Here is a 12,369-nt window from a genome sequence, read left to right on the forward strand (position 1 = left end):
TTCAAAAACTTACCAAACTGTACACTTTATATACATATGCAGTTTGTACATATGCAGTTTTATGTAGATTATACTTCAATAAATTGTTGTTTTTAAAAACCCTCAAAGGGAGTGATAAAAAAAATTTAAAGCAGAAAAAAATCAGTCATAATCACAAATATTAAGAATATATCAATGATATTACTAGTTTTCCTCCATATCTAGATTTTATCATACTTTATTGAAATTAACCTGAGTTTTCAACATATATTCTGAGAAAGTAATAGCAAAACATACAAAGAGCTCAAAATCAAAACTTTAACAACCATATGTTGAAATTATATTTAAATACTGAATTCCTTTTGGGCAAAAAAAAAAGAAATCTGTTAATAGACAGCATTTGAGTTTGTTTTTATTTTAAAGACATTAATCTCTGTAGGAAATCCAAAAAAAACCCATTTCTACTCATATTGGTGAAAGGAAAGGCAATACTATGGTGCTTAGATTAAGAAATGTAAAATATTTCAGGTAAAGCACCATTAGAAAAAACATATTTTTGTTCCCTCTCAAGTTCCCGCAGTCTACATTTTTAAAACCAATGCAGTGGGGACCCTGCAGTCGTGTAAGCAGGAGAATGTTATTCGTTTTTTATATGCTTTAATAAAAGATATTGCTTGTATCATTAGTTGTACGTTTTTTGTATAGAAAATATTTTTCAGTAACTTTTTTCAGATTAAATTCTGAGGTATACATCATTTTTATTGTATTGTAAATGTAATTTACTTGAATTTCAGGCAACCCAATAATATTTCTACAAAAATGTCAATAAACATGAGATGAATAGCAGAAGGAATTTGTCAAAGTCATATGATTTAAGTTCCAAGGAATATCTCTGATACAAAAACAACCTCCCTTGTTACTTCATTCTTTGTCACACAAGACCAGATAATTTTTTTCAAATTTGAATGAGTAAAAGAAACAGGCTATTTCTCTCACTTTGTTTCTAAGGATGACTTAAAGGAAACGTGCACATGGAATAATTTTAAGGCAATTTTATTCCAAAGGTTAATTAATTTTTTTTGTAAAACTAAAATATGCTTATAGCAGTAAGTCATAACAATGAGAGACATTTCAATTTTATGAGCTGTGTGTAAACCAAATTGCCACATCACTCTTTGTGTGTATGTGGTCCATATACAGATGAAAAGGAACACCAATATTCTGGGAACCATATGTTAAAAAATAACTGACTTAAGTCATCAAGAAAGAATTCCTAAAATTTTTTCGCATCACCCACACCCCTAGCCACATTCTCCTCTTCTTTAATGTTTCCAATCAAGGCTAATCCTTCTCTACTTGTGTGAGTACACTGGATCATACATAGATCCACACTAACCTTGAAATCCTGCTGAATTACCTCATCCATCATCATTCTATATGTTTAGCTTCTTCTAAAACTGATACCAACTCTTTTCCACTAATATATAAACATACTCAAGTATCTGCACCTTAAAAAAAATGGGAGTGAGGGAAGCACTTCATTTCACCCATGTCTCCCACATACACTTTCTATCTCTACCATATCATAACCCATCGTCATAATTTACACTATGAAATCTGGCTTTTAAATCCTCTTTTACAATGATAATATTCTTGATTAAATTGCTGAAGACCTGTATTATTGTCTGTCCAAAGACACATCTTTGTCATTTTATCAGACTCTTCCCTGTTTTTGAGAAACTTTTTCTCTTCACTTTTCAGTATGCAAGCTTAAAGAATCAATCAAGAGAGGGAAATAAAGAAGGTATGCTGACGTCCAACCAAAGCTTACAAGTTTCAGGAAGATAACTGGAATCTCAAGAGACCTTTAAAGAGGCAACTTTCGTGGTCATGAAATTCATACTCCACACATCTTTTTTGGTTTTGTTTTGACCGAACTGGGGGGAGTTTATTTTCTAACAGGAATTGCTTATTAGTATATGGAACGTAGATCAGGATAAATGAGATGATACAGAAGAATTCTGAACATCTCTGATATTTTCAGTATTAACAGATACTTAAACACACTTAGTATTGATAGAACAGTAATAGGTATCAAGTAAAGACATTAAAATTAAAGTTCTTGGGCATCAATGACTGAAGAACACATTATTGTTAATACCATAGCAAAGACACTGCTCTGCAACAAACAGCATAGACTCTTCCATTTATAATGGAAGACTCTAAGCATAATGACAGGCAGATGCTCTGAAAGAAACATCACCGTGACATCTGCAATTATCCTATAAAAATAAAAATGTACAAGCGCTTCTCATTTTCCCAGATTACTGCTATATTTCAAAAGCCCTCTTCACAATTATTTTCTAAAAAGCAAATCCAATTTTCCCACTAAAACGGGGTCTCTTTACAACACACACACAACACAAACTCTGGCTGAAAACTTCTGAGGAAAAAATAATTTAAAAAGCTCCAGCCCAATGACATTTCAGAAACCTTGAGTATATTGCAATTATTCTTTGTCTGCTGACAGTATTCAAAGATCTTGCCCCTTTAATTCTTCTTTTCTTACCACTTGTTCTCAAAACTTTCTCCCCTAAGGATCTCATGACTAAACTCAAACCCTTCAGAACCTGGTATCCTTCTCTTGTCCTCCTAGGCTATCACAGCAAACTCTGCCAAGGTTTCTAACCTTTTTAACCTTATATAATATTTTATATGAGTTAGTTCCTGATATCAACTTAGATAAAATCTAAATTAAAGACATCACATTAGTTTTTGTTCATATTATGTACTATCCTAGGTTTCAAACTCTTGAATATATATAGCTAATATATTTTCCAATAAAGCAAAATTATACACAAACACATTTTGTTTCTAAGAATAAAAAGCTTAAGATTCTTAATCACATGGGCCACTATTAGAGGATGTCTTCCAGCTACTTAAGGGCCTAAAAAGCACAAAGGAAAAGAATGATAAATCAGATCACAATAAGAATGAGTGAAAAAATAGATGAAAAAAGTAAAAACACAAAAGGAAGAAATCTAAAGATGATGAAAAATTATATATATCACATGACAACTATAGAAGTGCTCACAAAAAAAAAAACAAAACCTCAAGAACTAGGTAAAATATATGACTGGTTAATAAAATAAAATTAACAACATTTATAAAAATATGCCAAACTTCACCCATACTTACATAAATGCAAACCAAAGAAAGCCTCTGTTCCTCAACTATGTATCTATGGCAAAGATTAAAAACCTCAATAATACTATCAGCAAAGAAGAGAAAAATCATTCTCATACATGACTGGTAAGAGTGTAAATTGGTTAGTACAACAAAATATATAAATATAATTCCACTCCTTGGAATTTATTTTACAGCTATATTTAAGTAGTATGCAAAAGTACACATACAAAACTATTCACTGTAGTATTATTTAGAGCAACAAACTAGAAATTACCTTAAAGTCCATCAATAGGAAACTGATGAGAAATACTAGTTTATCTCTAAGCTTTACAACAGAATATCAGAGACTTCAAAATGAAAAAAAATGCATACATATGGGCTGGTGTGAAAAGGTCTTTAAGATAATACTGATTGGAAAAAATATGATTCAGAATAGTACAGTTATCTGTTGGTATATTCCAGGACCCAATGCAGATACCAAAATCTGCAGATGCTCAAGTCCCTTATATAAAATGGCAGTCAGCCCTTCAGTATCCATGGGATCCCCATCCTTAGATTCAACCAATCAGGAATTGAAAATACTTAGAAAAAAACTTTAAGAAAGTTCCAAAAAACAAAACTTAAATTTGCCGAGAGTTGGCAACTATTTACATAGCATTTACACTGTATATACAACTATTTACATTGTACTGGGTATTATAAGTAATCTATAGATGATTTAAAGTATATTGGAGAGGGGACTTCCCTGGCAGTCCAGTGGTTAGGACCTCGCCTTCCAATGCAGGGGTGTGGGTTCAATCCCTGGTCAGGGAGCTAAGATCCCACAGGCCTCGCAGCCAAAAAACCAAAAACATAAAACAGAAGCAATATTGTAACAAATTCAATAAAGACTTTAAAAATGGTCCACATCAAAAAAATAGAAAGAAAGAAGGGAGGGAGGGGGGGAGAAAGGAAGGAAAGAAGGAAAGGAAGGAAGGAAGGAAGGAAGGAAGGAAGGAAGGAAGGAAGGAAGGAAGGAAGGAAGGAAGGAAGGAAGGAAGGAATTAAGAATGAATATGGGAGAATGTGCGTAGATTATACATAAAAATACTACTACACCTTTTTATATAACGTACTTGAGCATCCCCAGATTTGGGTATCTGCTGGAGTCCTGGAACCAATCCCCTGGTGGATACCCAGAGATGATTATAATTATGTTATCTCTTGTAAAAAGGTCACAGACCCAAGAAATGGCCAAGTGCTATGTACAGTTGCCAAATAAAACACATGACACCCAGTTAAATTTGAATTTCAGGTAAAAAAATATATATATATATTTAGTTTAAGTATGTCCAAACATTTTTATTTGCTACATCTGGCAACCCCAGTTACATAGCACTGTGCAAGTCACAATCTCAGTTGCCTCAGTCTCTGCATCTGGAAAATGCCCAGGTCAGTCTATAATTTCTTCTAGTTATAAAATCAGTTCTATGATTTTTTCCTAGTTCTAAAATTCATTGGTTCTAAAGCTCCCTAAAATTCTGGCATTTTATAAAGAATTCAACATACACCCAGGATAAGGTTCAGACAAATTAACAGCTTCTAACAATCCTTCACTGAATCTTTCCACTCCCTGAAAACAGGCATTCTTCAAGGTCCCACACTTGGTTTCTCACTTTATACCACTCTACATGCTCAGGAATTCTTTTTTGTTTACATATATGTGGAATATTCCTAGACTGTCCTTTCCCTCTCCAGCCAATCATGGAATTCATGGAAAGCCTCAAAACATCTGTAACATCAAAATTAACACAGCTAACAAAGAATACTGTCTTCAGACCACAACATAAAGCTTTTAATGAGTTCCTGTATTACAGTGTATCTCTCAGAAGCTTACAACATATAAACATGAAGCAATTATAGAACCAGAAGGAATATTAACAATGTAAGATTGCTTACATAGTCTGCTTAGCTGCAGTCACAGGTAAAAACCTACAGATCACCCAAATGTTAAGCCAACCCTAATGATATCAGGAAATAAGAGCCTCATCCCACTAGCAACTGGTGACTGGAAACAGTCTACCTTCCAGACAACCTGGAGTGAAGCCTGGACAATTATATATGTATACAGCCTTAGACATTCTCTAATCCCTGCCATGTTTATCCAGTCAATACAACTGGATTTCTCCTTTCGCTTCCTGGGAACAAAGCCCTGACATGAACCAGAGCCCATGTGACTGGGCCTCCCATCATTCAGTCCAGATTTTGCCAGCTTCCCTGCCTCCCTCCTGCTGAAAGCTACACACTGTGCTCTATAATCCACAGCTTCAGATGGAGTCACTAACAAAAGTGATTTACCAGACTCATGACCCCAAACCACAATGCTTATACCTACTACTGCCACCAATGAATTCTATTATTTCCTAAAACCTCTTCCTTCAGTGTCCCATTCATTTGGTGGTATTTTAAAACATATTTTAATGATCATTCAAGTATAAGTTATTTATTATCCTTTGGATACTCATTTTCTATTTACGGCTATTTCAAATAGTGCCAGTCCTATGGCTAAAGCAGGTTTTCCTAGGTTTGATCCCATTCAACCTGGGTTTCCTGATCGACTGACTCAGCCCTATATATAAGTGCTACAGGTACAAGAATAATAAAACCAATAAGTGCTGCCTATTTTCCTAATCATTATGGGTACAACCACTATCCTATCTATATTTTGCTTTCAGAACTCTAACATTAGGGGACTTCCCTGGTGGTCCAGTGGGTAAGACTCTGTGCTCCCACTGCAGGGGGTCTGGGTTCAATCCCTGGTCAGGGAACTAGATCCTACATGCATGCCTCAACTAAGGAGTCCTTATGCCGCAACTAAAGATCCCACGTGTCACAACTAAGACCCAGCGCAGCCTAAATAAATTTTTTTAAAGATATGTGTATTAAAAAAAAAAAAACTCTAACATTAGCTTTAAAACCTGTCAACTGGGCTTCCCTGGTGGCGCAGTGGTTGAGAGTCCGCCTGCCGATGCAGGGGACACGGGTTCGTGCCCCGGTCTGGGAGGATCCCACATGCCGCGGAGCGGCTGGGCCCGTGAGCCATGGCCGCTGAGCCTGCGCGTCCGGAGCCTGTCCTCCGCAACGGGAGAGGCCACGACAGTGAGAGGCCCGCATAACGCATAAAAAAAAAAAAAAAAAAAAAAAAACCTGTCAACTATCAAAGTGGATTTCTTTCTCTGCAAAACCACCACCAAAATTCATGCTTCCCTCTGCAGGATATTTCACATATCTTTTCCACTTTATATTTGGGCTATGGCAGCATATTTTCCTTCAGTCTCCCAGACCTCCAGTAGGCATGCAATATTTACAATTATGATTATACTTTAAAATGCAGCAATTTCCTTTGGAAGTAATATGGCAGTACTAACAAAATCTACCAAAATATTTCTTGTGGCATATCCATTTAAAAGAATTACTAAACTCATTTAGTTTTTTAGATTGCAAAAAAGCAATAAATTTTGAGGAAATATATAGCTACTGAATGCATCTTCCAGCTCTTTTTGTTAAATATACTGTGAAATGAAATACAATTCACAAAACAGAACTACTGAATTGTTAAAAGTGCATATCCTATCTCTTCCATCGAATTTAAGAAATAGAAAATCATAACTCATATCTAATTAGTAACTGATGCTCTAAAAATACAGTTCAGTTCCCTGAATCCTCTGGACCTTAATATTCATTTATCAGTTTAAAAAATAAATGAAAAAATACCCAGCAAGCGAAGACTTTGTATCCTGTAGGTGTTCTTTTTTCAGAGAGTCCTCTCTCAAGCATTCACCCTGTAATTTTTCTCTCACGTCTTCTGAAACTTGTCCACGGTCAACACTGTGACTGGTTTCTAATGGTTTTCGATTTGAATGTTTCCTGTCTCCTTCTCTCTCATCAGATCGACTCCACCATGATAAACTTTCCTCACTATTCTCTGTGGATTTTTGAAAACCACAATGTACAGAATCCTGAGAGACCAGTGCTGAAGATGAACTAGATGGTTCAAAATTTCTGTCCTTGCTATGAAATGACAGTTCTGCATCAGAGGGTCTTAAGAATTTAGGTCTCAAATTTATATGGGAAGAAAACTCTTGATTTTGTTTTGGACTCAATTCTCTTCTACATGCTTCTAAAGACCCAGATCTACTATCTTTTTCATCACCACTAAACTTATCTTTATTGATATTCTTTGCAATATCTGTTGTATTATATCTATCTCTTGAACTTTTATTATATTTTACCAAGTCTGATTTTCTACTTTCCTGACTACTTTGTACTCTATCTGAGTATGCTGGTTTCCTCCACCGTTCTCGTCTACAGTCTTCTTTCATAAACGCAGTTTTCTCAGCTTCTTTTAATTTCAACTGGAAGATTTCCATTGACTAGAAAGGAGGAAAAATTAAACAAGATATTTAAAATTAAAAATGGCTCAATGACTTGTACCCCACATGCCACTATGTCACGATACACTGTCATGTAGCACAACGAAAGAAAACTCAACAATGGGTAATAAAAGACCCATACAGTCATCCTACCTGACATGGCCTGAAATATGTCCCCCCCAAATTTATATGTTGAACCCCTAATCCCTAGTACCTCAGAATATGACCACATTTGTAGACAGGATCTTTAAAGAGGTGATTAAGTTAAAATGAGGTCATTGGGTTAGGCCCTAATCCAGTATGACTGATGTCCTTGTAAGAAGAAGAAATTTGGACACACAAAGACACATGAGGAATGTGCACACACAGAGAAAAGATCAAGTGAGGACAGAGCAAGAAGGCAATCATTTATGAATCAAGAAGAGAAGCCTCAGATGAAACCAAACCCTCTAACATCTTGATCTTGGACTTCCATTCTCCTGAGCTGTAAGAAAAATTTCTGTTGTTTAAGCCACCCAGCCTGTGGAGCTGTGTTTTGGCAGCCCTAGCAAGGAAACACACTACCATAAAATGAATACTTAAAAAATATGAATAACCAATGAAAAATTACCAAATAATGAAAAAATTCTGGGAGCTCAAAAGGAGCCCTTTGACCAAATGACCAGCACTAAAACAAAATGTAATTCAGAAAACAATAAAAACATAATTAAAAAATAATAATAATTCCTACAGGGCTTCCCTGGTGGTGCAGTGGTTGAGAGTCCGCCTGCCGATGCAGGGGACACGGGTTCGTGCCCCGGTCCGGGAAGATCCCACATGCTGTGGAGTGGCTGGGCCCGTGAGCCATGGCCGCTGAGCCTGCGCGTCCGGAGCCTATGCTCCGCAACGGGAGAGACCACAACAGTGAGAGGCCCGTGTACCGCAAAAAATAATAATAATAATAATTCCTACAGTCAGTGAGAGTCAAGATGTTACTAAAATGCTAAAACAAAATAGATTCTCATAAAAAAGAGCAGTTCAAGAATAATAAAGACTTATAATTAAACTATGTTCAAAACTATGCATGTAGTGAGTAGAAGAATAGAAAGTGTTGAATCCAAATTTGTGAATTCAACACTAGCCTGGGAATTTGCTATACTTAGGAAAAAATGGTAAATTGATTTAAGTTACAGGGAGAAGACACATGAACAATTAATTCTACAGAATCTAATATGCATATGCTAGTACTTTCAGAAAGAAAAAAGCAAAGATAATAGGAGCATTAACAAAAAAAAGAGAGAAAATTTCCTCAGCTAACTTTCTAGATCCAAAGGGCTCACCCAACAGTCTTAGGGGAGGAGAGAAAGTGAAGCATACAAAGACTCATACATAAAAAATCCTAATTCCTGAGTCTCAAAATTCATTCAGAAAAAAAATTCTTCACAAAGATTGGATCAGGGGAGAAGGGAGTGTGAGCATGTAAACAAATGCGAGTTAGGTAAATAACACATTGCCTACAAAGGAAAGAAAGACTGCTATCAACTATTCGCTTACAATACTAAATGCTAGAAGATAATGGAATAAAGATCAAATTTTGATAAAAAATTATAAGGCAATAGTAATTCTATATACAGAATTCAATTCAGTCAAATTATCCTTCCTTGACATGGACAAAAGAAAGTCATTTTCCAAAATGAAAGGAATCAAAAAGTAAATCACTTACTAATTCTGGGGGGAAAATTACTCAGGATCATTAAGCCAAACCATAAATGAATTAGGGCAAAGATCTCTGAAAAAAGGAATGCATGCTATAAACCAAATAGCAAATGTAATGGTTAAGTCTAAATAATTGTTCTTGTAGTTGTGAAGAATATAACTGTCAAGAATCACATGCATATTTTTTAGATTTATAGTAAACTGTAATTGAAATTTCAAATTATTTCAATAAAATATGTGAGTTGAGATGGAAAGTTGTCATCTTAGTCTAGGCAGAGATAATCCATTATATTTCATTTTTTCAAATTATTTTAAAAATTCAGGTTTAACATGTTTCTTAAATTTAATGACAACATCAACAGAGTGAAACTGATGGCAGTGGGGGGGAATATTTTCATAATTTAAGCATTGCCTCATAGGCAACTTCTTTTTTTCTTGGTGATACATAAATTAATGATGTATCTACAATTAGTGGCTTCTTAGATTAAATAAAATATGGTAATAATAAAAACCAAAACAGCAGTTACCACAATTTATTCAATGCTTATTTTACTACATCTTTTGTATCATTTAAGTGGGCTCTACAAACAATGCCTAGGCTCAAATTTACTCATGAGCTACGTAATCTTGGTTATTTAAACTCTGTCTGCTTCAGTTTCCTCATTTACCAAACAAGAAAATAGTAGAGAGAGACGGGGGAGGATGGCGGAAGAGTAAGACGTGGAGATCGCCTTCCTCCTCACGGATACACCAGAAATACATCTACACGTGGAACAACTCCTACAGAACACCTACTGAAGGCTGGCAGAAGACCTCAGACCTCCCAAAAGGCAAGAAACTCCCCACGTACCTGGGTAGGGCAAAAGAAAAAAAGAAAAACAGAGACAAAAGAATAAGGACGGCACCTGCACCAGTGGGAGGGAGCTGTGAAGGAGGAAAAGTTTCCACACACTAGGAAGCCCCTCCGTGGGCAGAGACTGCGGGAGGCGGAGGGGGGAGCTTCGGGACCGCGGAGGAGTGCACAGCGACGGGTGCGGAGGGCAAAGCGGGGAGATTCCTGCACAGACGATCGGTGCCGACCGGCACTCACCAGCCTGAGAGGCTTGTCTGCTCACCCGCTGGGGCGGGCGGGGCTGCGAGCTGAGGCTCGGGTTTCGGTTTTGGACGGAGCACAGGGAGAGGACTGGGGTTGGCGGCTTGAACATAGCCTGAAGGGGTTGGTGCGCCACGACTAGCCGGGAGGGAGTTCGGGGAAAAGCCTGCACCGGCCGAAGAGGCAAGAGACTTTTTCTTCCCTCTTTGTTTCCTGGTGCGCGAGGAGAGGGGTTTAAGAGCGCTGCTTAAAGGAACTCCAGAGACGGGCGCGAGCCGCGGCTAAAAGCGCGAACCCCAGAGACGGGCGCGAGCCGCGGCTGAGGGCGCGAACCGAGACGGGCGCGAGCCGCGGCTGGAAGCGCGAACCCCAGAGACGGGCGCGAGCCGCGGCTAAAACCGCGGACCCCAGAGACGGGCGGGAGACGCTGGTGCTGCTGCTACCGCCACCAGGGGGCTGTGTGCGAGCACAGGTCACTCTCCGCGCCCCTCTTCCGCGGAGCCTGTGCAGGCCGCCACTGCCAGGTTCCCGGGATCCAGGGACAACTTCCCCGGGAGTACGCACGGCGGGTCTCAGGCTGGTGCAACGTCACGCCACCTCTGCCGCCGCAGGCCCGCCCCGCACGCAGTGCCCCTCCTTCCCCCATCCCCCAACCGCCGGCCTGAGTGAGCCGGAGCTCCCGAATCAGCGGCTCCTTTAACCCCGTCCTGTCTGAGCAAAAAACAGACGCCCTCCAGCGACCTGCGCGCAGGGGCAGGGCCGGGTACAAAGCTGAGCTCCTGTGAGCTGTGAGAGCAGAGAGGAGAGGGGGAGGTCTCTCTCGGCAGCCGCGGAGGCGGCGGATTGAAGCTCCACAATCAACTTGATGTGCCCTGCATCTGTGGAATACCTGAATAGGGAGTGATCGCAAATTGAAGAGGTGGAATTTAAGAGCGAGATCTGTGATATTTTTCCCTTTTCCTCTTTTTGTGAATGTGTGCGTGTATGCTTCTGTGTGAGATCTTGTCTGTATACTCTTGCTTCCACCATTTGTCCTAGGGCTCTATCCGTCCATGGTTTTTTTAAAAAAATTTTTTTTTCTTAATAATTTTAATTGTAATAACTTTATTGTACTTTACCTTCGTTCTTTCTTTCTTTCTTTCCTTCCTTCCTTCCCTCCTTTAGACAGCGAATCACCCCAGGTTGAGGAGGTGGTCTCTGGGAGCAGGATTTATGATTTTTCCCCCTTTGCCTCTTTTTGTGAACGTGTATGTGTATGCTTCTGTGTAAGATTTTCTCTGTATAGCTTTGCTTCCAACATTTGTCCTAGGGTTCTATCCGTCCCTTTTTTTTTTTTTTTTTCTAAATATTTTTTAGTACAATAACTATATTATACTTTATTTTATTTTTACTGTATCTTCTTTCTTTCTGTCTTTTTTCCTTCTTTCCCTCCTGCCTTCCTTCCTTCCTCCCTCCCTCCCTCCTTTCTTTCCTTCTTTGCTTCTTTCTTCCTTCCTTCCTTTCCTCCTTTCCTTCTTTCTTTCCTCATATTTCTACTAATTCTCTCTACATTTTCTCCTTCATTCCCTCCTTCCTTCCTTCCTTCCTCCATCCCTCCCTCCTTTCTTTCCTTCTTTTCTTCTTCCTTCCTTCCTTCCTTTCCTCCTTTCCTTCTTTCTTTCCTCATACTTCTACTAATTCTCTGTACATTTTCTCCTTCTTTCCCTCCTTCCTTCCTTCCTTCCTCCCTCCCTCCCTCCCTCCTTTCTTTCCTTCTTTGCTTCTTTCTTCCATCCTTCCTTTCCTCCTTTCCCTCTTTCTTTCCTCATACTTCTACTAATTCTCTCTACATTTTCTCCTTCTTTCCCTCCTTCCTTGCTTCCTTCCTCCCTCCCTCCCTCCCTCCTTTCTTTCCTTCTTTGCTTCTTTCTCCCTTCCTTCCTTTCCTCCTTTCCTTCTTTCTTTCCTCATACTTCTACTAATTCTCCCTACTTTTTCTCCCTTTTATTCTGAGCCGTGTGG

The 12,369-nt window shown here is 38.5% G+C and overlaps 1 protein-coding gene across 1 annotated transcript in view; it reads right to left on the reverse strand.

Annotated features, from left to right (window-relative positions):
• CWF19L2 (CWF19 like cell cycle control factor 2) overlaps positions 1-12,369 on the reverse strand; it is a 209,204-nt gene that overhangs the window by 129,081 nt on the left and 67,754 nt on the right. The window contains exon 9 of the mRNA XM_065882107.1: positions 6,922-7,580. Within this exon, the coding sequence (XP_065738179.1) occupies positions 6,922-7,580 (659 nt within the window). The remainder of the gene's footprint in view (positions 1-6,921; positions 7,581-12,369) is intronic.

The sequence above is a fragment of the Phocoena phocoena genome, chromosome 8 (genome assembly GCF_963924675.1).
Source record: "Phocoena phocoena chromosome 8, mPhoPho1.1, whole genome shotgun sequence".
Taxonomy (NCBI): domain Eukaryota; kingdom Metazoa; phylum Chordata; class Mammalia; order Artiodactyla; family Phocoenidae; genus Phocoena; species Phocoena phocoena.